Consider the following 27218-nt stretch of genomic DNA (forward strand, 5'->3'; position numbering starts at 1 on the left):
AGACCAGAAATATTAATTATACCATGATTTTATGTGAGGCACACTAATTTGTGATTTCCTTGGATTACTGAAAATTTGGAAACATTTACAATCCCTATTGTCCCTGTGGTTTGTCCATTTCTGCTAAGAGAAGAACAGGACTTAGAAGAACAGGGAAGTTCTGGGGTTAAGAATTTCACCTCTTTTAATCCTAAGGAATATTCAACTATCAATTTATTTGTAGTGAAGACTATCAATTCAAAAATATCCATAAAATTGAGCCTAGTATTAAACCTTTCCTTTCACTGTATCTTAGAGAAGTTATTTTCCATTTAAGCCAATGTCTTGATAACCTAAGCCTTCAAATTAGGTTCTCTATTGTCAACATGGTAGCTGTACCTACCTTACCAACTGCTAGGTACCCCAAGAATGTCCTAAAAAATACGGTCTTTTTCTGTAGTGCTAAGTAAGCAGCTCTAACACCATGGATGCACAATGTATACTAAATTTTTCAGAGTATTAAGTACTCTACTAGACACTTTCCAAGCTTTCTCATTTGATCATTGTAATATAGTAAGGTAGACAGATATTAAACCTATTTTATAAGTGCTTATCCAAATCATCCAGCTGAATTTTTTTTTTCAATAGGGATATCAACCTAGTCCTCTAACCAAATCCATTATACTTTTGTATTAAATCACAATGATGTTTAAAAGGAATTAATGACAGAAGGGCACTGAAATGTAATCTAAAAACTGCCTGAAGGCCCTTGACATAGTGGAAACGAGCACGAGCTTTAAGGACTCATATAGTTTTAAATCCTGAATCTGCAACTTTCTAATGAATTACCTGTGTGATGTAGCCAAATTACTTTTTCCACCTCCATTTTCTCATCCATGAGTATAATAATAAACTACTCAAGGTTACTGGAGAGATGAAATGAGTAATACGTGTAAAGTAACAGAGTGGTAGGTGTTCTACTTCCCCTTCGTAATTTGGAGCCTTAGATAACCAGGATTCACCACTATATCTCCAGGTCCTTATGTATAGAAGGCCCTCAATGAGTACTGACGGAATAAAAACAAAACAAATGAAAAACTAGATAATACTATAACATACAGGCAATTTTCACAGAGATCTACAATCAAGTAAAGGCTATAAGCATAAGTTAAATTGTATTCAACATCTGTTTTAAAAACAAGCTATAAGTTGATGAACTCCCAAGAAGATAATAGAGAATGGTAATTTAAAAAGGAATGAATAACAGACAAAACGAGTGGTAAAACACAGTATGGAAAACAGACCAGGAAAAATACTCCAATCTGAGATGTTCAGGAAAGCCCTGGGTATTATGACTGAACCACAAAAGGTAAATTGTACTTAATTATTACCTTGGTAACAAAGAATCAAAAAACATAAAGTTTTTTTTTCATAAAAGAATCTAATTTTTGAACATACGTTAGTGCTTTGAAAAACCAGAACTGCTTTTATCTTTAAATTTACAAAGAAAGATTTATGTGTAATGTTCAGTTTCTGATAAAAAATAAATAACATGAAACAAATCTGAATTGCTCGTATATAGTTCTGACAGAAATGAGCTGCTTTACAAACAGGAATCAGGTACAGCTAAAATGCATGAACTTCAATAATAACCCTTAACACAATTTCTTACTCTTCATGACACCCTCATCTGACACTAATACACCCTTTGACTTATAGAACAAAACACAAATACTAACTCCATAAAGTTATTTGGTTACTTAAACAACTAAACAATAAAGGTTTGGAATTGGTACCATTTTCCTCTATTTAAATCACTGACAGCTTGTCTTTCAGACACTCCCAATTTATTCAGCAAACCCATATGAAGAAGTTACTACCAAAACAAACAAAAACCTTAGGTCTGTAAATAGGATGACCATATATTTTAGTTTGCCTGGGACAGTCAGTGTATGCTTGGTTGTCTCAGCAAAATTATTATTAGCAGCCTCCTTCACTCTCAAGTATCCCAGTTTAGGCAATAAATTATATGGTCACCCTCTCTATACAGGATGTAGCTGCATTTTTAAGACACAAATGTCATGAAAGGCATATAAAATTGCCTCAGATGATTCAAAATCCACCAAACTGCCTTTTAAAAAAAACTACAAAACCTAAAATGAAATGAGTCTACAGGTTCTGAATGCAGAAAGCAAGCTACAAAAATAAAACAGACACTGGAATTCAATGCAGTTAATAATAACTGAGTGCTTACCTTATGCTAGATAAGTAGACACATGAATAATACTGAAGTTGCATTTTTATGTAATTTTACTTACGCACTACAAGTTTCATTTTTAAAAATGTACACACACACACACACACACACACACACACACACACACCCCTGAAATATAACACATGAAACAAAACACATGCAGTTACCCCTGGGGAATGGGATTGAGGAATGGGGACATTTGAGACAGGGACTCTCAGTTTTTATTTTACACATTCATGTTGCTTAATTTTTTAAAATAAATATGCATTTATTTTATAATTTACATTCAAAAGCTTTAGGTAAAAATGTTCAGAAACTACAGGTTATGAACATTTTTAGAAAATTTTATATCCATTTTAGCATGCAAGGTCATAAGCATTATTCTTTGAAAATTATCTATTAAAATTCTAAAATGTTTTCCAGGAGTAAATGTGGCAAATGCTAAAGCTGCTCAGATACACCTTTCCAAGCAAAAAAGTAGGATAACAAATGTATAATATCATTTAAAGGTAAAGCACGCACTAGCAAAAAGCACTTAAAACTTTGTAATCACCACTATACTGGAATAAATAAAATAATGAAGTGGCCAATATAACAAAGTGAGATGGCAAAGCTTTTTTTCCACATCCTTCCTGCCAACAACATGATCATGACTCAACATCCAAGAAAGCTATCTCTTAAAGAAGGAAACACCTACTACATCACACCACCTAACAAAGCACTGTTGGACTATGTAGTGCCAGCAATCAGCCAACACTTTTCTTCCAAGATACTTTAGTTGTTTAGGCTACCAGCAATATCTTTCTTAGAAGGGATGGAGTAAATCATTCCAGGATCTAAATAAACTCTGAGAGGTTTACTAGTAGTACAGGATGAAAAAAAATATTCTTCCACTCCCCAACCTCAGATTAAGAGCATTTTGGAAAGCCTATCTGGAGTCTACTTTTAAGGATCCACCAAAAATGAGTAAATTTCCTGGAAATGTGTTCTACAAATCACTAGGAAAAATTAACATTAAATATGTGAATTCTTAAACTGAGTATTCTGATAGATAGTTCAAGTTTTGAAATAACTGCAAAATTTTTATAGCCTAATACTTGGTGAAAATTTGATTATGAAATGTTTTCAAAAACAAAACTTGATATATTCATCTAACAAGACTGGATCTCTATAGCAGAATATAACAAATTGACAAATTAACACTGAAGGATATGCCAAAGCTGTCTTCATATATCTGATTTTAGCTGCCAATGAGTATCAGAGGAAAACATATTCGGTTTTCGCTAAAGTTGTTAAAAAGTGCATACAAAATTACTGAGTTTAATTGTCAGAAATCTACCAAGATGATCTAAAATACAAGTCAATCAAGACAGGACTTTGTTTTATTCTCTACTATCTCCCCCAGGCTAGTGTTTGGTTTGCAGCAAGTCCTCAATAAAAATTTTATAAGTGAATTAAGGAATTCTGCAATGTGCCTACCTGTTAACATTTAAACACAAAAAGTAATCAAGGAACTAGAAGTTCTTGCAGATTATAAATCAGAATATTCATGGAAAAATCATAAATAATTCATAGTTATTTTAAGGGATTTATTATATTGGTAGTTGTAAAATATGGCTGCTGAATTTTTCTAAGGCTAAAAGTTTTTAAGAAGAAAGAGAAATTGACTAGGAGAAAAAGACATTGAAATAAATGGTAGTAAAACAAGAAACGCAATGACAATCTTCTTGTCTCTGTAAAAACTCATTGTCTCCTGCCAAATCTTATCCTGAGCACATTTTTACACATACTATGCTGGGCCTTAGAATTCAGTGTTACAATAATTATTTATTCACTGGGCATCTCTTATGACTATGGCCCTGTGCTGGATGCTTTGGGGATGCCAAGATGAAGCAGATACAGATCTAAAAGAGTTTCATTCTATTAGAGGGAACATATATCTGTCTACAAATAATTGATTCAAACATGGTAAAATGTTATCAGAAAGGCATTAAGAAATTCAAAGGAGAAAGTTATAAGGATGAGAGAGCTTTCACAGAGGATGCAATTGAGAGTGTAGGATTTGGACAGAAATGGGACGGGTAAAGTATTACAGCAGTGGGCCCTGGTAGGAAACAGCATAATCAGATACAATGTTTGAACTTTTCTTTAATCAAATGACTATAGTACCTATAGAACTGAGAGTAGGGCTAAGAAAACTAACAAGAGATGCTAAGGTACTCAGGAATTAGGAGCTGCAAGTAGCCTGAAGGAACAAGGAAACAAGGTTCCCGTTGGCCAGAGGAGGAGCTACTCAGTGGACATGTATGGCTGTAAGACAGTCACTGCCAGAACTGCCTCAAAGCACAGAAGGAGCAGAAGGAATAAATACTCCAGAGACCTTTTCTCCCTTCCATTTTCTGTCACTGCTTCCCATTTGCTAAACCCCAACTAGAAGCCAAGGCATAAAGGATCCCAGATGCTGCAAGCTGTAACAGTCAGCTTCCTAGAGCACAGAAGAGAGAAGGGCAGAGAACAAATCTGCAAGAAAATGGAGAATAACCAGAAAAGGCATACTCCCAGACTGAGGAGCTGGGAAGCACAAAGAGGCCAACTGAGGAACAATATTCTCTTACAGAAGAATGTATGATGTTTTTTGGATCTGAATGCTGAATCTCAAGGAAGCCAAAATTGGTGGCTAAAAATGGGAATAAGTACTAAGGTTTGAGGGGCAAGGTGACCAAGGGATGGAGACTGCCAGAGCAGCACCCTGATTCTCTCTGGAGAAAAAAGAGCAAGAGTCATCTAGGCTGTGGTCCTAGTCATTCTACTCTCTAGTTATGTGACTGTGGGCAAGTCGTTTGGTTTCTCTGAGACTGATTTCTCAATAATAATAATAATAATAATAATAAGGTAGAAATGGAATTAGAACTTGAAAATTCTCTCCAGCTCTAGGATTCTGTGATGCCAATACTTCCAGGTAAACAACCAGTTTCACCGGGAGGATAAATTCCTAACCATATTGGTTATTGGGGCCTATGTATTCACCTTAATAAAAATTAATTTCATTTAAATAAACACAGTAAGAATTTATAGGCTCCAACTGCAGCCAAGTCCTCCATGGTATGACAAAATATGTCAAAACTCAAGCAAACTGTCATTTAGTGTAACCTTGAAACTGAGTGAGAAAGACTAACACAACCGATTTTAAAACACGCTCTGGAATGCAGAGAACGCAAAGAAACAATGGAGTAAGCAGAATAACTCAGTTGAAGTGGCATATTTTGGCAAAAACAAGTTGTTCAGTCAATACAGTAAAGAAGCCAAGTTCCTAAAGGTGTCTCCAGAAATAAATGAACCCCAATATGGGAGGAACTACAGTTCTCTTCTCTCTCTCCTGCACGCGCACATGTACACACACACATACAGAGTAACCAAACCATTCATTAATGACACATGTATTTATTGAATGTCTATTATGGCCAGACACTATCATCATCTTCAAAGGATGTCTTTAAGGACAATAGAGATAATATTGACAGCAAATATAATTAAGCATTACCTAATCATCTGGAATGAGCTCAAATTTCACCTTTATAGCAGTTTCCCTGACATTCTAGCTAGCCTACATGCTTTTTCCTATGATACTAACAGTACCCCAGAACCAATTAGTACTCATACTACTATTAGTATTATTTTAATCATGTTAGAGGTCCTATAGATTGGGGAGAAGGTGGGGAGTGCTGGGAATCTGCCCATCTTTTTTTTTTTTTTTGAGACAGAGTCTTACTGTGTCATCCAGGCTAGGATGCAATGGTGTGACCTCAGCTCACTGCAACCTCCTCCTCCCGGGTTCAAGCAATTCTCCTGCCTCAGCCTCCCAAGTGGCTGGGCTTACAGACGCCCACCACCACGCCCAGCTAATTTTTGTATGTTTAGTAGCGATGAGGTTTTATCATGTTGGCCAGGCTGCTCTCCAACTCCTGACCTCAGGTGATCCGCCAGCCTGGGCCTCCCAAAGTGCTAGGATTACAGTGTGAGCCACCGTGCCCGGCTCTGCCCACCATTTTTAACACTGTTTCTAAACATTTTTCAAATCCCCCATTTCTCATGTCTGGTAGCAACCAGGGAGCTCGGTGACCTAGGAAACATTTTTAACTCGCAGGGAAAAACCTAACTCCAGTAAAACTGAGTCAAAGGTTTATACACTTAGGCTATTATTATGTCACATATGTTGATCTCTTAAGCACTTATTGAACACCTACTATGTGCTATGCACTAAACTAGGGACAAAGGCCTTGGGGATACAAAGATGAGTAAGAATCCCAGATCTCTAGGAAATCAGGGTCTAAAGCAAGAATCAGGTATGTTAAAAAATTTACAATACAACTTAGTGAAGGCTGTAATATGGAGATATGAGCAAAGTACTGTAGTAGCACACACAAGAGTAACAACTCACGCTGCCTGAAGGAAGGCATCATAGAAAAGGTTAACACAGCAGCTGTATGCTAAGGAAGAATTGGAGGCTTATCACTTGAGATACAGTGGGGTAATCTAAGCAAGAGGGAAAGGCTGTGAAAAGACAAGTAACTCTGAGAGGCCATAGCATGTTCTCAATGAGAAACAGTTCACAGCGAATACCGTGGGTAAAGCACCTGGAGCTGAGTTCGGACTCAGAGATAAATCAGGACCAGAATATGAAGAAGGCCTCCACAACATGCTGGGCAGCTGGACTCTGGCAAGGAGGAGCCAAAACATATTCTTAACTGTAAGAGCAGCGACCTACTCCGAATTTGTTTTTGGATAAAAAGGATGGGTGAGGGGAGTCCAATGACAGACTAGTCAGAAAGCCTTGCAAAAGTCTAGGTGAGAGACCATGAAGGCCTGAATTAAAGCATTATCATCTAGAAAAAAGTGCCGAATCTGAAATATATTACTAAGGCAAACATAACAGGACCTGGTGACTGGAGATGGAAAATAAGGAAGATGGAAAGCAGCTTTAAATGCCCGTGTGTGGTAGAACTTCATTAAAATATTCAAGGAGGAATACTTGGCTTAATTACATTGTCAGTATAAGAACTATTCTTTCAAGCATAACAATCTTTGTTTAAACCTTTACTGAAAAGCTTCCTAAATACAATTTTCTAAATATACTACAGTAATCATAAAGTTTTTTTTCTATATAAGAATCATCATAAATATCTGTTATCACTCTACAGTATAAAGTTTAGTTATAGATAGAACTCAACATATCCCAGGGGACATCCTAGAATTTGCTTCTCTGAACAAAAGCCTGATTATCAGATTTTCTTGTCATCGTCCCCTTTCTTAATCAGTAGCGTGCATACCATGCGAGTGCCTGACTTTCCAACCAGCAGAACACAGTGCTATCAAAATAATGCTCTTCCCTGGCTGAACCAAACTTACAGTTAAATTCCCTGCTAATCTTAATATCAACAGAGATTGAAGTGGGGATGGCTGAGCGTACAAGATATAATAATCTTTTCACATTAAAAAACATTTGGAAAATGTCACATTAAAAGCATCATAGAACTTCAGAAATACCAAAATGAACGTGACCAGTAGACAGCCTTTGCAGCCTCGTATTTACTGAAGGGCACTTCCAAATACAACTTCATCTCTGTCAAAGCCAAACTCAGGACACTTTGGAAACAGATGCAACTTGTCTGTTATCTTTCTTGTTTCTCATTTAAGCTCTCAAATCAGACTACAAATCGGTTTTTTTCTTTAAGAGGTTTTTTTTTTTTTTGGAGACAGAGTTTTGCTGTTGCTAGGATGGAGTGCAGTGGCGCAATCTCGGCTCACTGCAAACTCCACCCCCGGGTTTAAGCGATTCTCTTGCTTGAGCCTCCTGAGTAGCTGAGGTTACAGGCGCCCGCCACCACGCCCGGCTAATTTTTGTGTTTTTAGAAGAGACGGGGTTTCACCATGTTGGCCAGGCTGGTCTCGAACCCCTGACCTTAAGTGATCCGCCCGCCTCGGCCTCCCAAAGTGCTGGGATTACAGGCAGGCATGAGCCACTGCGCCCGCCTTTTTTTTTTTTTTTTTTTTTTTTTTTTTTTGAGACAGACTCTTGCTCTCTGTCATCCAGGCTAGAGTGCAGCGGTGCCACCATAGCTCACCGCAACCTCAAACTCCTGGGCTCAAGGGATCCTCCCACCTCAGCTTCCCAAGCAGCTGGGACCACAAGTGCACACCACCATGCTCAACTCATTTTAAAATTTTTATTGGGGCAGAGGCGGGGGGAGGGTTCTGGCTTTGTTGCCCAGGCTGGTCTCCAGCTCCTGGGCTCAAGCAATTCTCCTGCCTCAGCCTCCGAAAGTGTTGGGATTGCAGGTCTGAGCCACGACGCCTGGCCCAAATCTGATTTTTAATCATATACCTTCCCTGAACTAGGAAAGGTAATACGGTATTTTTATTTAGGTTGTCTCTTGTCCGGCTGCACATTAAAAAAAAAAAAAAAAAAAAAAAGTAAAACAATACAACATTTAAAGTAAAAATAAATGACAGATGCTAACAGTATTCATTAAAGGGCTTCATCACCTGCTTAGTTCAATACAGGCAGTGTTCAAGATAGATTATTCATACATAACTGCGTGAGAATTTCCAGTTTTAACGTTCACTGTGAAAACTTCTTAAACCTGCAACTACTATTCTAAGATGCTTCCAGCTTCTCCATTGAGAAACTAGGAATTACTTGATTTTTTATCTTCCTTAATACAGCTAAAAGTAAACAGTTTAATCAAAAAGCAAAACAAAGTATTACTTCAAATTAGCAAAAGCTAGTTTTCTTGTTCAATACATCTCTCAACCTTTCATAACAAATACTTATAATACTGTATGAATGGTCAGCAAAAAGTGCATTATTCAACTATGCTTCCTAGTCCATTAATTACAATCAACTTTCCATAACTCGGCTGGGCTGAGAACCCCATAAAACTAAACCAAAGTTTTCAGCATTTTTGCACAAGCTACCCAAAAAGCATAAAATCACCTCCTTCCCGACACACATACTCAAAAACAATAGTATCCGTAATTACTTTATACACAAAAAATACAGGGCCAGGCACGAACACAGTGCCAAAAATAAACCACCACCAAAAAAACACTTGGCCTGCAACTGGAGATTCTATTAACGGGCAACTGGTCAAAATTAAGCTTTCACATAAAAGAAAGCTTAACTTTTCTGCTTAAAAACATATTCTGAGACAGCTTTCAAAAGGAAAATAGAGTTCCACAAAAATGAACAGGAAAAAAGAGACCTCCTCCAAAGTCTGATTTGGGGGCGAATGCTCTCTTGGTGGAAGTGGAGGCCCTGGCCTCAGCCTCCACTCCATCTAGGCTGAGGAAGTGAGGAGAGCTCCCCAGGAAGAGGGGCCCGGGCAGCCACGTCTTCCTACTCACACCAGGGGGCAGCGGGGAGGCGGCTGGGTGAGCACGACCTTCGCGCCCCGGCCTGGCCCGGGGCAGGCGGCCGGGACCCCGGGGACTCAGGGGTAGGGGCCGGCCCCTCTCCCAGACCCTCGGGGTCTACTCACTCCGCAAGTGGCCAGCAAGAAAGCCATTCGCCAAGGCCCCCGCCCTCTGTGCCTCCAGGGGAGGGAGCCGGGGGCTGCTCCCGGACACCCCTTTTTCTTGCCCCCCTCGGCCGGATTCCCGGACTGCGGCGCAGGCGGTCCTGACTGAGGTTCAGCACGTCCCCCGGGACACCCCCTTCACCCCCCCTACCCCTTCCCGGTCCCCTCCCCCGCGGAGAGGCCGCCCCGATTGGCTGGCCCTGGCGGCTCCTGGCAAAGAGACCCCTGGCGATTGGCCATGGGTCACCTGCTGTAGGAGGTGAGAGGCCGACGATTGGCGGTTGGGCCAGTTTTGGGTGGAGAGGCCGACGGCGCCGGCAGCTCGCAGGAGGGGTGCGCAACGGCGAGAGGGCGTACGGAGGGCCCCGCCCAGACCCGAGACCCAGCCGCCTCCGCGGGGGGCGGGGGCTCACCTTGGGGGAGTGCGCCTGGGGACACGCGGCTTATGCGGCGCCGGCGCTGCTGGGGGAAAGGGAGGTTGCGCTCTGGGAAGCTCAGCTTAGCTTCGGGGCTCCAGCCCTGCGGATTCCCACTGGGTGGCGACTGGAGAAGGGCTCGCGGGCGCCAGCGTGCCTCACCTACACCCACCGGCTTCTAACGTGCCATCTAGTTTATGGCAGCTGTGGAGCCTGGGCCCCGGAGTTTCATTTTGATAACGGATTTTGCTTACTTCCGGAAAGTTGTGTCGCGTGGGTGTTGAGGGAGTGAGCGGGGGGAGGAGATACTGTATCAGTAAACAACAGTGTGAGCGCCTGTGTTTTTATTAATCCGGTGAGACATCGTGGGCTTTCTGTTGTGCCACAGCTCCATAAGGAATGTAGGTGGCTTGTAAAGATGCTTCAGGAATCCAAATGGCGCAAACTGCAAATTATATCAAAAGTTTGGACTTAGAGGACCTCCACAGAGAATCCCCCAAAATGCAGGGACTCACAGACATAAGTGATTAACTTATTGATCTGGAGGACCAGCTCCTTTTCCGCTCTTGCTGGTTTTTCTTATACCTACTAAACGTCCAATTATCTTTTGTACTTTTATGGCTCTACTGGTACCCACTGCAAGACCTAGCACAGGGCACACGGCACAAACAGCGATGCTGGCCAGGCGCCGTGGCTCACTCCTGTAATCCCAGCCCTTTGGGAGGCGGAGGCTGGGAGGGGGGGGGGAAGGCGGGGGGATCCGAGGCCAGGAGTTGAAGACCCCAAAAACAAACAAAAAAAAAGGCGCAATGCTTGCTGAATAAATATGCTAACCTGCTGGACTCAGTGTTAAAGATACCTTCAGTTTGTTTTATGTAAATCACTTCAAAATGCCCAATACCAGAGGCACTCTCCCCTTCCCCCTACCCACTCTAAAAGCTGGGTCCTCTGCCAGGGCTCCCTGTCTCAGTAAATGAAACCACTATCATCCACGCTAATATGCAAACCATAAACCTAGCAGCCCTCCTAGACACCTCCCCCATTCCACATTCAGTGCATCACCAAGTTCTGTCATTTTTACCTCCTAAATACACTCCATTCTGTCCATCTCTCTCCATTGCCACCACCCTATCGTGGCCTGTTGGAATAATCTTACTAAAGTCTTCTTGAATCTATTCTGGCTACTCCAATTCATTCTCAACACTATGGCCAGAGCAGTATTTCTATAACCAATTTTATTACCCCTTCAATGCCTCCCCCAATGAAAGAACTTTAACTGCTTTCCACTGAGTTGTGCTTAGGATACAATTCAATATTTAACAATGGCTGACAAGGTTTAGCCTTACCTACCTCTTAGCTCCATCTTTTACCTTGTAGTACCTATTTTCTGCTTTGCACACAATGGCCTTCTTCAAACTCCTTTAATTTGCCAAGGACTTTCCAATTTTAGGGCCTTGGCACATGCTGTTACTTCTTTTATACTGTCCCCTTGACATCAATCCCCACACTTCACTTATTTACTTCTGCTCATCATCATTTCCTCCCTGCCAATGTCAGTTCTGGCTATCATACATCCTCATAGCCCATGTAACTCTCCTTTGTGGAACTTACTACAGCTGTAATTTTACATTTATCTTAGTTATTTATTTAAATTTTTTTAGAGACAAGGTCTCACAGGTCTCATGTTGCCCATGCTGAACTCAAACTCCTGGGCTCAAGTGATCTTCCTGCCTCAGGAATAGCTGGACTACAAGCGCACACACCACCCTACCTGAGTTACTCTTTTTAATTAACTTTATTGAGTCATAATTTACATGTGATAAAATGTATCCATTTTAAATGTACAATATGTTTTCATAAACATATGCACACTTGTAACCACCACAATTACGAAATAAAGTATTTTCCATCACCTGGGAGCTTGCCTCATGCTTCTCATGTCAATCCCATGAACCACTGCTCTGCTTTCTATTTGTGTTATTCTTTAATGTTGATCTATACCACTAGACTGTAAGCTTAACGGAGTGAGGATCCTATCTAATTCTGTTCAGCACTATATCATCATTATTTAGTAGAACTCCTGGCATATACTAAGTCCTCAAATGGATTTCTTATGGTAACAGATTCTGAAAATAGACATTAATTCTCTGATAAATAACAATAAACTATAAACAATGGTGGGGGGGGGGGAAAAAAACATCAATTTTGCCAGATGTCCATGGTCAGTATTTAACCTTCACTAATACTCTTTTAAATTTTCCTTTAATAGCTGCTTTTCTAGCAGTTAATGTTGTGCCTGGGCAGCCCTAGGGACTTAATTCCGTATTAGCTGATCAAACGGTTCTCTAAGCCAGGGGAAAAAAAAGAAAAAAAAAAAAGCCCTACATCTCTAATTCTGCCTGTGTACTGTACTGTTTGACCCTACAAGGGACAAAATGCTTATTTACTCTATGTTACAGTTACATATTAAGAGATCCCAGCTCCAATCCAAAGTCTACATTTTCACAATTTAATACTACAGATAGCTATTTGTTGCAGACATGCAGTTCTCATTTTCCTAATCTTATATAAAGTTAGTGTTCATAAAAGATGTAGCATTTAAAATAAAAATTACACAACACAAAGCAAATTTATCCATCTTGTACCAAGAAGCTATAATCAAATTTGACAACTCATGTTGTTAAAAAACAGAAACAAACTAAAAGCTGTTAAAGCCTATTATGAGTTGAAAAAGGAAAAAACCCCAAAGCTGTTTCAAAACAAAGTGACCAACGCCTAAAACTCATATGTGACAGGTGATTTCCAACCCATGAATCAGATTTTCAACTCATCTTTCAACTATATAACTAAGGCTATTAGGTGATTAAATTACTATTTTAGTCTGTTGAGCAAAAATATAGGCCATGCCTATTACCTATACCTATTAAGATGAAAAGAAAATTTTAATTATACAGAATTCATATACTACTTTCAAAAATATTATTTCTGCTAGGGAGCCCAATAATGTTTACCTAGAAATCACATTCTGCTCTAATGTAATCCCAGACATAGATTAAAACTGCTTTTGGTAGCAATGTAAGAAAAAAAGAAGAAAAAATATAAAAAGCCAAATCAGGTGAGACTTCAGATTTCTGATATGGCATGTTAAGAAGCTTGGAAGTACCACTGTGTTCTAACAACATGTAAAACACTGAACAAACTGAAAAACCAACAACTCCTCTTAAATCTGTAAGAGAAGTGAGGTCACAGGGAAAACTGATACCTCCCAAATTAGGAGACCAACAGGCAAATTCAGAGAATCACAACTTCCCTGAGCAAAAACTCACAAGGGGCAATCTCCATGGGAACCAGCACCCACGGGAACCACTTGATGAACAGTAAATATGTTTTATCTTCCTTATGATTTTCTTAATAACATCTTTCTCTTACTTTATTGTAAGAATATAATATACAATACAGAAAACGTATAAAATATGTGTTAATCAACTGTTTATGTTATTGGCAAGGCTTCCAGTCAATAGCAGGCTGTGAGTAGTTAAGCTCTGGGGGAGTCAAAAGTTGTATGTGGGTTTTCAACTGCACGGGTGGTAGGGAAACCTGATCTGTATTTGACAAACTGGTGGAAGCTCAGTGCAGACAAGTCTGAAAGATATAAACTCCAGGGACACGTAGTAATATGGGCAGGGAGGAGAACCACAGTTTTGTGAGTTTTACCTCCAGGAGCTCAATAAGGGTCATCACAGTGAATACTGGGGGGAAAAAATCCCCTACTGCGTCCCCTCTAGGCTTCTTTGTAGGAGAAGGTATTTACTATGTATGCCCAACTTCAGTCCTCTCTAGCCCTACTGTCCCACTTACAGGATGAACTTGAGAAGCACATGTGAAGCTGACAAAAGTTCACTAACAGACTGAAAATGTTTCCCCTCTATGCACACCTTACCACCACATTACTAAAGGTCCACTCACAAAAGTTCCTGTTACCTAATGCATCATGTCTGGCTATCAAGAAAAAATTATAAGACATATGAAATAGGAAAAAACGGAGCTGGAAGAGACAGAGCAAGCATCGAAACTAGACTTGGATGTTGCAGGGATGTTGGAATTGTTAAACCAGAAATTTGAAATAGTTATGATAAATATCCTAAGAACTCTAATGGACAAAGTAGAAACTATGCAAGAACAGATGGGCAATGTAAGCAGAAAGACAGAAATTTTAAGAAAGAATGAAAAAAAGTGCTACTGATCAAAAAGACTGTAACGGAAATGAAGAATGCCTTTAATGGGCTTATTAGTAAACTAGACAAAGCTGAGGAAAGAATATCTGTGCTTGAGAGTATCTCAACAGACACCTACAAAACTGAGAAGCAAAGGGAAAAAAAGCCTGGAACAAAATATCCAATAACTGTAGGAGCACTACAAAAGCATAATGGGAACACCAGAAGAAGAAACAGAAAAGAAGTGAAGAAAAATTTGAAACAATGACAGAATTTCTACAAATTAATGTGAGACATCAAACCACAGATGAAGAAAGCTCAGAAAACACCAAGCAGGATAAATGGCATAAAAATGGCATAGACGCCCTTTCCTGTGCCCTTTCAAGGTCGACGCAGTGCTTTAAGGGGCTAACACAGAAGGGTTAAGGAAGTCTCCACAAACCCCAGAGAAGAGATTGTAAAGCTCCTCTTTAGATCCTTTCTGGAGTCACACCTGAGAAAACAAAAACAAACAAACAAAAACTCCGACACCTAGGCAAATAATTTTCAAACTACTGAAAATCAAAGATAAAGAAAAAAATCCTGAGAGAAGCTAGAGGGGGAAAACAACTCAACTTGCCTATAGAGAAACAAAAATAAAAATTACATCTGACATCTCCTCAGAAATTATGTAAGCAAGAAGAGTGGGCCAGGCATGGTAGCTCATGCCTGTAATCCCAGCAATTTGGGAGGCTGAGGTAGGCGAATCACAAGGTCAGGAGTTCGAGACCAGCCTGGCCAACATGGTGGAACCCTGTCTCTACTACAAATACAAAAAATTAGCTGGGCATGGTGGCGGGCACCTGTAATCTCAGCTATTTGGGAGGCTGAGGCAGGAGAATCGCTTGAACCCAGGAGGCGGAGGTTGCAGTGAGCTGAGATTGCGCCACTGCACTCCAGTCCGGGTGACAGAGTGAGACTCCATCTCAAAAAGAAAAGAAAAAAAGAAAGAAAAGTGGAATGAAATGATTATTTAAAGTACTGAGAGGCCAGGCACGGTAGCTCAGGCCTGTAATCCCAGGATTTGGGGAGGTTGAGGTGGGTGAACCACTTGAGGTCAGGAGTTTGAGACCAGCCTGGGCAACATGGCAAAACCCTGTCTCTACTAAAAATACAAAAATTAGCAGGTGTGGTGGCGCACTCCTGTAATAGCAGCTACTCAGGAGGCCGAGGAACAATCGCTCGAACCTGGGAGGCGGAGTGTTTCAGTGAGCCCAGATGGCTGGCGCCACTGTACTCCAGCCTGAGTGACACAGCAAGGCTGTCTCCAAATAAAATAAAGGACTGACAGAGAAAAAAATACCAACCTAGAATTCTGTACAAAACTAAAGACATGTTTACCACATGATCCAACAATGGCACTCCTTGCTATTTGCCCAAGGCAGTTGACAACATACATCCACATAAAAACTTGTATACAATGTTTATAGCAACTTCACTCATAGTTGCCAAAATTGAGAAGCCACCAAGATATTCTTCAGTAGGTGAATGGATAGGTGGTACATCCAGATAATGAAATATTATTCAGCACTAAAATATCTGGAGCCTGTGATCCCAGCGACGCAAGAGGCTAAGGCAGGAGGATCACTTGAGCCCAGGAGTTTGAGGCTGCAATGAGCTATGATTGTGCCACTGCACTCCAGCCTGGGCAATAGAGTGAGATACCTTGTCTCTTAAAAAAGGAAGAAAGAAGAAAGAGGAAAGAAGAGGAAGGAAGGAAGGGAAAGAAGAAAGGAGGGAGGGAGGGAAAGAAATGAGCCATCAAGTCATGAAAAGATGAGGAAGAAATTTAAATGCCTATTACTAAGGGAAAGAAGCCCATTTGAAAAGGCTGCATACTGTGTGATTCCAATGATATGACATTCTGGAAAAGGCAAAACTATGGAGACATTAAAAAGTTCAGTGGTTGTCAGGGATGAGGCAGGAGGGAAGGAGGAACAGGTGGAGCACAGTGGATTTCTAGGGTAGCAAAATTACTATGTATGGCACTATAATGGTGGATAAATGTCATTGTAAAATCGTCCAAACCCATACACAACACCAAGAGTGGACTCTAATGTAAACTATGGACCTTGAGTGATAATGATGTGTCAATGTAGGTTCATTAATTGTAACAAACCACTCTGGTGGGGGATGTTGATAGTAGGGGAGGGTATAGGGAAAATCTCTGTACATTCTGCTCAATTTTGCTGTGAACCTAAAACTGCTCTAAAAGAATAAAACTGTTGTTGCTGTTGTTGTTAGTTAATCAAATCATATTTACCCTAGGCATTTGCCTAGCAAGTCAGACCAAATGAATGAAGCAGATAACCTTGAAAGACAACTCTTGGAAACAGGATATACAGTTTCACTATTTTGCCTGACTGGTTCCCAGAAGTCTCAAAACTAAAGTCAGCCAATTTCCATATAGAAACATTAGCCAGATGTCACAAATACACCACCTAGCATACATACGGTAGAAGCAGTTCCTACTTTATGATCAAGGCCACCATTGTTCCAAAAGTTTGTAAACTGTTTGCAATTTTTAATACGTTATCCAACAGAAGGAAACATTTGGTTCCAGGTTAGGAATGAAAACCCTCTATACACCCCCACAATGCCTTGCTCACCACTGTATGCTTAGCATCCCTTCAAACAAGGAATGGCATGTATTAGGTACTTAATAAATGTCTGTTGAATAAAATGTCAGGTACTATGCTATGAAATGGCAAAATAAACTACTAAAAAAATGTTGAAAATGGCGAGTCTGGGGAGCAGGAAAGTACAATGACAGGAGGCCATATTTTTGCTATATGAGCCTTTCAGTACCACTTAATTTTCAAAATTATTTTAGGTAGCAACTATTGCTCTGATTTTTACAAGTAACATTCTGCGTTGGTCACTTTATTCTGAAAAAAACATGTAGATTTTATTGAAAATGCTTGAGCTGCCAAATTTGATTAGAAATACATAACTCCTTGCCACAAGATGAGTGAAACTGCTTTGTATTGTCTAACTAAATCCATCCTTCCTTTCTTTCCTTTCTTTCCCTCCCTCCCTCCCTCCCTCCCCCTCTCTCTCTCTCTCTCTCTCTCTCTCTCTCTCTCTCTCTCTCTCTCTCTCTCTTTCTTTCTTTCCTTTCTTTCTTTCTTTCTGAGAGATGGGGTCTCATTATGTTGACCAAGCTGATCTTAAACTTCTGGCCTCAAGCAATCCTGCTTTGGCCTCCCAAAGTGCTGGGATTACTGGCGTAAGTCACCATGCCAGGCAATCTTAAATCTTTATACTAGACTAGTTCCATAAAGTCAAGGGCTACGTGTAGTTGTATTCAATTATATCCTCTACAACTAGTATAATGCATGAAACACAGTAAGTGCTTTAAAAATATTTACCAAATAAATAACTTTCCTGTATGCTCTAAATGTTCCACACTGAGCATGTACTATTTTACTGGCTACTTCTCCATTTTACTTTACCTGTGGAAGAGGTGACACATCTGCTGTGGAAGAGGTGACACATCTATATTGCAACCACTTCCTTTGGGAAATAGAGGACTTCAAGGGAGAAAAAATATACCCATTTTTCTACATATGAAAATATTATCTAACGAGGCCAGGGAAAAACAATACAGTTGTGATAAACAGATGCTTACATATTGCGAAATTAAAATGGATGCTCAAAAAGCTAATCTTCAGTGAAGTAGTTTAATGGTCAAGAAAAATGCTCAAAAGATTTTTTATTAGTCTACTCAGACACAAAAGCCATTATAGCTACTGAGGGTAGAATCAAGGCATCTCAATACTAAAGATTAATTTTTCAGCAACTCTCCTAAATTGTACCTTAAATACAATTAAGTTATGTTAGTCTATAACGAAAGCTGGGCAGACATGTAATTATCATACTTGATAGTTCTTTTGGAAAAAAAAAAAGGTTTCACAATGTCTCCATTGATAATGACTTGTAATTCTATTAGGCTGGTGCAAAAATAATTGCACCACCCTAAAACCACATCTCCTTTTCGTATAATAATGTTTTACCCACAGACTCAATAGTATTTCTAATGAGGCTTATTCCAGCCCACCCTGTTCCCTTCAGCCCTCCCTGTTCCCTTGTATACTCTTATACCCTTGTATACAAGGTATCATGGCCTTTCTCTCTAGGGGCTTTAGATAAAAGCTAGTGACGGCAAAAAATAAATAAATAAATAAATAAAAATTAAAAAAAAAAACATAAAATTACAGGCAGTACCAATGAAATTCCAATTTCAGCCAGGTGTGGTAACTCATGCCTGTAATCCCAATACTTTGGGAGGCTGAGGGAGGTGGATCACTTGAGGCCAGGAGTTCAAGACCAGCCTGGCCAATAGGGTAAAACCCCGTCTCTACTGAAAATACAAAAAACTAGCCGGGTGTGGTGGTGCATGCCTGTAGTCCCAGCTACTTAGAAGGCTGAGGCAAGAGGACTGCTTGAGCCTGGGAGGTTGAGGCTGCAGTGAGCTGAGATTGCACCACTGTACTCTAGTCTGGGCAACAGAATGAGACTCTGTCTCAAAACAAACAAACAAACAAATAAATAAAATTCCACTTTGATAACCACCAAAAATAAAATCTACATGAAGTAGCTACAAAAACAATACATATGAGGACAATTAATGCCCAGTTTTTTAGCCCAAAGAATAAACATAGACACCATTTAAATTTTTGAAATATCAACTCATGTATAGCATAAAGTTAAGAAACATAAAGGTCAGCCGGGGCGGTGGCTCACGCCTGTAATCCCAGCACTTTGGGAGGCTGAGGTGGGCGGATCATGAGGTCAGGAGATTGAGACCATCTTGACAACATGGTGAAACCCTGTCTCTACTAAAATACAAAAAATTAGCCAGCCATGGTGGTGCACACCTATAATCCCAGCTACTAGGGAGGCTGAGGTGGGAGAATTGCTCGAACCCGGGAGGCGGAGGTTGCAGTGAGCCGAGATCGCACCATTGCACTCCAGCTTGGGTGACAGAGTGAGACTCTGTCTCAAAAAAAAAAAAAAAAAGAAAGAAAAGAAAAGAAACATAAAGGTCTATACAACTCAATTAAACATCTGCGTGAGCATCTTCAAACTTGAATCTAAAGTCTCTACAACAATCTCCTGTGTTTTCATTTCTAATAGCCTATAAAAATTAGTATAGCCACAGAGTTACTCAGCTTAGTAACAACCTTGAAACCAAGTTACTTCATTGCCCATATTTGTACTTATAATCAAATTGGCACAATATACTACTTGTCACAGAAGTGACACTGACCAAGTAAATGGTATATCTATGTGAAGTTAAAGCCAAGTGACCCCATGACATGTGCTATGCCAAGGAAGGCTTCCCAGTAGTTAGAACAGAGAACACATCACCATGTTCCACATGGTAGTGTATGTATGCCATAGTTTAAACGAATCTACATCCTAACAGTGAGTACCATTTGCACATTGTGAGTAGTGACCCACTTTTAGCAAGGCAATAACATTCATCACATTAAATTAATGTTAATTTAGATTGTATTGCTTTATATTATCTTTAACTTGAAATTTTCTTTTGGATATATAGTTCTATTAGATTTTAAACCTAAGAAATTTATACCTGGCTTTATGTTTGCCCACATTAAATAATATTATGATATAATACTTTACTTATATATTGGCATTCGCAGCCTGCAAGAGTTTTTCTAAAATGGGCCCCAATTTACCCAAGTTTATAAAACTGATTTTTATACCTGTATGACATCCAGATAAGCTGCTATAACTCATTTTATTTTGTACAATATAAGATACTATAAAACTATAGGATGTAACATCCTGAGTCTTCTTGTGGTGACCAATCCCTTACTTGATAATCTCTCAGCATTTAGTTTGTACTAAAGCTTACTAGGGTTAAAAAAAAAACACAACCTGAAAAGTTCCCCTCTATTAATCAGTATCATCAGATAGCTACTGAATGCCTCTTACTGGTTAAGAAAGAGGGGATTAAGAAGCACAGCACGCTCTCTGGTCTCCCCTTCAAGAAACTCCCTCTTTGGCGGAATGTAAAGACATGAAAAGATACCATAAGCTGACACACAACAAATTTAGAATGACTACTGGAACTCAGCTTCCATAGGAGTTGAAAGGACGAAGAAGATCTTAGTTTCCTTCTGTCATCTTCAGTCTACCCTAATCACAATTTCCTTTGGGGAGGAAAGAGAAGACAAGCTCAGTCTTAGCCATGCTGAAATGGAATTCTAGGGAGACATCTAACTGGCAAAATCCAAAAGGAAAAAAAGTAAGACTAAAGCTACATATCAAAAGAGATATAAAGATTGGGGGGGAGGGGGGAAGAGTCATCTTACAGAAGGTTTAGCTGAATCCATGAAAATGGTGGGGGCTGCTGAAGGGTGATGGAATTAGGTCACAATCTCCAAGAAAACATCATGTGGTCAAGTGAATGTACGTAGTGTTAACCTTGGGAAAGAGCAAGAATATTTTTTCTTTGAAATATTCAAAGCAGAGAAATAAAGTATAGGTGAAGTCACTACGAACTGTTGAAGAAGCCTTGATTTATGAAGAAGGGAACAGGCTTCTGAATACAATGAAAAAAGTCCACTGTGAGGATTCAATTGGAAACCAACAAGAAGTCAGTAAGATGACTATTAAATCGTAACAGATATCCAGTTAAAGTCAGACAAAAATTGTGATAGATACAACCATCTTGCTTTTGTGACCTCTAACAGTTCTAGAAGCAGAAAAACCAGACAACAGGGGCCCTGGGGAATGAAGACCAGAATGGTATACAGACGAACTATCCAGTCAAGAAATTCTAAAGGTGATAGCAGAAACAATATATATATTTTTAAATTTTTGTGGGTACATAGCAGATATATATTTTTTGGAGTATAAAATATTTTGATATAGGCATGAAATAAGTAATAATCACATCAGGGTAGATAGATATCCATCACCTCAAGCATTTATCTTTTGTGTTATAATCTAATTATACTCTTCTAGTTATTTTTAAATGTATAATTATTGTTAACTATAGTCACCCTGTTGTGTTATCAGGTAGATCTTATTCGTTCTATTTTTTTTGTACCCATTAACCATCCCCACTCCCCCCACACTTATATGCCCAACTACCCTTCCAGTCTCTGGTAACCATAATTCTATTCTCTAGCTCCATGAAGTTCGATTAATTTTTAGCTCCCACAAATAAGTGAGAACATGTGAAGTTTGTACCTGTCTTACTTCACTTAACATAATGACCTCCAGTTCTATTCAAGACAGGATTGCAAATGACAGGATTTCATTCTTTTTCACAGCTGAACAGTACTCCATTGTGTTTATGTACCACGTTTTACTTATCCATTCATCTGTTGATGGACACCTAGGATGCTTCCAAATCTTGGCTATCGTGAATAGTGCTGCAATAAACCTGGGTGTACAGGTATCTCTTCCGTATATTGACTGCCTTTCTTTTGGATCTATACCTAGCAGTCGGATTGCTGGATTATGTGGTAGCTCTATTTTTAGTTTTTTGAGGAACCTTCAAAACTGTTCTCCACAGTGGCTGTACTAATTTACATTCCTACCAATAGAGTATGAGGGTTCCCTTTACTCCACATCCTCACCAGCATTTTGTTATTGCCTGTCTTTCAGGGGAAAATAAAAACCGTTTTAACTGGGATGAAATGATATCTCATTGTAGTTTTGGTCTACATTTCTCTGATGATCAATGATGTTAGGCACCTTTTCATATACCCCCTTGCCATTTGTATGTCTTCTAACAAAAGCAATGATAAAGCAGCAGACCAGAAGGTCTCCATTGGGAAATGGGATGAGCAAAACAAGAAAGTATTAAATGGCCAGGAAAAATGGAGAAGTAGGGGTCAGACCAAAATGAGAGAATTTAAAAGTTCAGATGTAAAGTGACAGAAGAAGATGAAGATAAGAAAACTGTTGTCGAAGAAAACACTTTTTAACTTAATATTTTACAGGTGGTTTAGCTCTTAATAATGACAAGACCAATGCAGTGGAGTTTAATGGCTAAAGGAGAGATAAAGTTCAATGAAAAAGGAAAACATGGCTGGGCATGGTGGCTTATGCCTATAATCTCAACACTCTCGGAGGCCAAGGTGGGCAGATGGCTTGAGCCCAGGAGTTCCAGACCAGCCTGGCCAACATGGCAAAACCCCATCTCTACAAAAAAATACAAAAATTAGCCAGGCGTGGTGGTGCATGCCTGTAGTCCCAGCTACTCAGGAGGCTGAGGTGGGAGGATCACTTGTGCAGGGGAGGCAGAGGTTGCAGTGAGCTGTGATTGTGCCACTGCAACGAGTGAGACCCTGTCTCCAAAAAAAAAAAAAAAAAAAAAGTACATATAAATACCATGAGGTCAAGAATTAGACTGGGAAGCACTACTATGTAGTAGGAGCTTCCTTATCTTTAAACTGAAGTGGGCGGGGGGAATACACATAAGACTTTCATGAAAAAAATTTTTTTTAAAAAGCAAAAGAAGAGAACCTAACATGGCAGTAGATATTAGGATATGTTTTAAAGGTAGGTTGCTGAGATCATTGCGTCTCCTCTCCTATACCCCTTTGGAAGACAGCTCTGTGAGTGCCCATCCCACAGTTCCTAACAGACAGTATGTTATACATCTCAAAATATTCAATAAACAAGCAATCTCTTCATCAACCGTTTGTTCATTCATTCCTTCAATTATTTCTTCATTTAACTAACATTTACTGAGTGCTACTGAATACCAGGCACTGGCAGAGGGAATGGTAGGAACAGCAGTTGTGTTAGTAACATTTACCAAGTTCTTACTACAGTCAGGCATTATTTCCACCAGTTCTCATCTAATGTTAGTCTATCAAGTTCTAGCAAGTTTACGTTAGTTTATTTAATCACTAAAACAACTCTATGAAGTAGGTACTCTTATTATCCCCATTTTATAGATGAGGCCACTGCAACTCAGAGACAGTAAGTTGAATGTTAATGGTTAAATATAAGTGGTGGGCTCTGGGATACAAACACAGACATTCTGGCTCTAGAGCGAAGTTCTTTACCACACTTTGCCACCTCTGAGAAGATAATCTTTTGCCAGTCAAATGAACATTAATTCTATATTTCTAAATGTCCTATCTTCTCTATGCATGAAGTTTGGGGAAAAAAACCTCTTGTATTACATGTACTTTTAAATATTAAAGCTATTAGAAGTCTAAGACTTCTCAAAATTATCTTTTTCTCCCCATTATTCCCAAAAACATACAAGCTCTCTTCTTAGCAAAAGCTGAAAAACTCCAATATTGGATCTAGTTAGGAACCTGAACTTATGATGTCAACATCAGCTGACAACAGATAAACAAGAAGAATATGATAAGGAGTTAGTGAATTGTGCAAATACTATAGTATTCAAAGGAAAGAGATCATTTTGAACTTGGGGGACTGGGGAAGGAAAGGCCAGTCGGCAGAGGCCAGTCTTCATCGAAGAGGTCAGTTCTAAACTAGGCTTTGAAGAAAAGGGTAGAAGACATTTCACAGAGAAAAGACATCACACACAAGAATGTGGAGGCCAAAAATGAAAAAACTTATTTGAAGGAAAGCAAGTAAGTAATAGCACTCTAGAAGGTTTACGTAGGGGTATAATGGCAGAAATGCCTCCAAGGGCAGGTGGCTCTTGTTGAATGTTGAATGTCAGTCTAATCAACCATGAGGGGAAATGTCATCTGCCACATTCAGTCTAATATGATCATTAAAATACTTATCCTCCCCTCTTAGGCCAGGTGTGGTGGCTGAGGCAGGAGAATTGCTTGAACCCAGGAGGTGGAGGTTGCAGTGAGCCGAGACAAACCACATCTAACTAGATTTACTTTCTGGGGGACAAAGTGAGACTCTGTCTCAAGAAAACAAAAAACAAACAAATAAAAAACACTTATCCTCCTCTTACAGGATCACAAATTTGCTAAAATGATGCTATAGTCATGTATGAAACTGCCTAAATTTAAAAGAAATCTACAGTAATTACAAATTGCTTTTAAAAAGCATAACTTGTAGAGTGGCTAAAGATTTCCTACTTCAATTTCATATTCATTTCTTAAAGTCCCTTAATAACCACATCCTTGAACAATGTTTTCTAAGCTTCTACTTGAACACTTTCAAGTGATGGGGGGTTTACTATTTTGTAGAGCCTAAGATACCCTATGCCACCTTATCTAAACAAGTCAATTCCTGATGTAGAACAAAGTAGACAGAAAGGGTTATAAAACATGTTTTCTACAATTAAATTTTCTAAATTAAAATAAAACAAAATCCCCTATGTGCCACAAATATAAGCTCTTTCATTGGAGAATAAACATAGAAAAGTATCTTCAGTGTAGTACGGCAGATATTAGTTGCATGTCACCCAAAATCTGTTTTTCTCTATTCTGACTTTGGTGTGGGTGGGGTGGGGTAGGATGAACACACCTTCCACCCTATCAGCAATGTGTTTCTAGTGAGGCCAGTAACTTCGCAGCTCCAGGGTAGAATCTATGACTGTGAAATTGTGATTGGTCAGGATTCGACACATGGCCAAAGCTAAGGTGATCAGCAATAATTGTGTTACTCCTATTAAGGTCTAGAAAGAATAGCCTCCTAGGGACTCAGTTCCAAAAATGTGAGGCTAACATTGCTACGACCACCTTATCATCACCAAGGGAGAACCTATCCGAAAATGAAGCCAATGCAAAAGAAGTGGAACCTAGAAATAGAGATGGGAGATCTGAGTCCTCATGACATGAATTACCTAATTCAAACCACATCTAACCAGATTTACTTTCTTCTTCATGAATCAATTTGGGTTCAGTTTTCTTCCACTACCATATGAAAGAGTACTAACTGACACATATGGTAATAGCCAAATCCTTTAACAAGAAAATGAGGTGAACTTCTCAGCACTTACCTATTATCATGCATAATTATGTAATTTGGTTGTATCGATAACTGACTACAGATATTAAATTTTTAAAATGAATCTGGCATATTTTAACATAGAATTTCACTTTCAGCATTGTCTTGCACTGTCTTGTTTCTAGACAAAATCAGTATTTTACCCTGCAGAAAGCAGGAGAAAATAAATGAGTATAACTTTACTATATATTATAACACTGTAAAGGAAAAATAAATAACTCAGAAATTATAAGTTCCTATTACATCACATCACAGTTATTAAAAAACAAACAAACAGAAAACAGACAAAAAAAGAAAGCAACAACTAATGAACTATCTGGAAGCCACGTAAAGATCCTTACTTGAAGCTGAAGAGTATGTCGAAGAATCGTTTCTTCTAAGGCATGGATCCACTTCTCTCGCTCATCAGCATCACGAGCTGGAATAAAAGATTATACATTAAAATTAAAAGTTTAATTTATATAATATATCTCCATATTTGAAAGTATAATTTTAAAACTATGATGGCTAACAGAAAAGGTTTTTAGTTGTACCATTTCCTTAATTGGTTCAGCTATCTTTTACAGATATGCAATCTACTTGCAACAATTTATAAGAAAGGGAATAATTGTGTTCAATAATAGCAGGCTACATAGTTCAGACCAACATTCCCACTGAGAACAACTAGAAAAGCTAGACTGATTTTTAAAAAACAACTGGTTGAAGGCATCACAAACCAACAAGGTAATAAAGAATTATCAAGCCAAGATCTGGGAGAAGACAATCTAGAAGATAAACCTTGTATTTAGGGACACTTCTCATGGAGGCATTGCAAATTCCAGGAGAGGAATTGCACACTGGACAATGCACTTAAAAGCTTGTCAATGTGTGCGGGAAGTCAGCATATGAGAACTCTACTTTCTGTTCAATTTTGCTGTGAACCTAAAACTTCTTTAAGAACAAAAAAACCGGCTGGGTGCAGTGGCTCATGCCTGTAATCCTGGCATTTTGGGAGGCTGAGGCAGGCGGATCACCTGAGGTCAGGAGTTCAAGACCAGCCTGGCCAACATGGTGAAACCCCATCTCTACTAAAAATACAAAAATTAGCCGGGCATGGTGGTGGGTCCCTGTAATCCTAGTTACTCAGGAGCCTGAGGCAGGAGAATCACTTGAACCGGGGAGATGGGGTTGCAGTGAGCCGAGATCATGCCACTGCACTCCAGCCTGGGCAACAGAGGGCGACTCTGTCTCAAAATAAATAAATAAATAAATAAAAATTAAAACAAAAAAATAAACAAACAAACAAACAAACAAAAAACACACAAGCCTTTTCAGGCCAAAAGTTGGAAGCCAGGGCCCACCAACAATGGGAGCTCTGGTAAACAGTCCATGTTCTAGTTGGGACCCCAAATAGCTTCTCTGGGGGAGTAGTGATAAACTAGAATTAAAACAATTGCTTGGTCATATAAGTGACCCAGAAAAATCTTGACGCCTGATTGTTAGTGACTCCAGGCATCTACTAGCAAAAGCAAATGAAACTCTTTTCTGTAGGAAGATAACATCATCTTAGCTGCTTAATTAAATTTACATAAATAATTTTTAAAATACAATGTCTAGCACATAAGCAAAGATGACCAAGTACACATAAATGGAGACACTTTTGGAGACAAAAATCACACATAAATGAGAACCAAAAGACAATAGAAACAGATCAACAGGAGCTCCAGATTATTGTATAAATGACGTAACTTTTTCCTTTTTTATTTTTAGGGGTTTTTTTCCACTTAGATTTATAAAATAATCAAATCAAATATAA

At 39.2% G+C, this 27218-nt stretch overlaps 1 protein-coding gene and 1 non-coding gene across 15 annotated transcripts in view; one reads left to right on the forward strand and one right to left on the reverse strand.

Moving 5' to 3' along the window:
* LOC105495044 (oxysterol binding protein like 9) overlaps positions 1-27218 on the reverse strand; it is a 166611-nt gene that overhangs the window by 50532 nt on the left and 88861 nt on the right. For 8 of the 14 annotated variants that reach the window (XM_011764183.3, XM_011764181.3, XM_011764179.3 and 5 more), the window contains one exon: positions 25765-25841. In XM_011764183.3, coding sequence (XP_011762485.1) covers positions 25765-25841 — 77 coding nt within the window. Of the gene's footprint in view, positions 1-9774; positions 9929-10060; positions 10190-10226; positions 10246-25764; positions 25842-27218 lie in introns of those variants that run through there. The other 6 variants (XM_011764191.3, XM_011764194.3, XM_071093076.1 and 3 more) reach the window with 6 other exon arrangements.
* LOC112429056 (small nucleolar RNA SNORA26) lies at positions 14817-14938 on the forward strand. The gene has a single exon (XR_003021192.1). It is a non-coding gene; the product is annotated as a small nucleolar RNA SNORA26 (small nucleolar RNA).

Source organism: Macaca nemestrina, chromosome 1 (genome assembly GCF_043159975.1).
Source record: "Macaca nemestrina isolate mMacNem1 chromosome 1, mMacNem.hap1, whole genome shotgun sequence".
In the NCBI taxonomy this organism is placed as follows: Eukaryota; Metazoa; Chordata; class Mammalia; order Primates; family Cercopithecidae; genus Macaca; species Macaca nemestrina.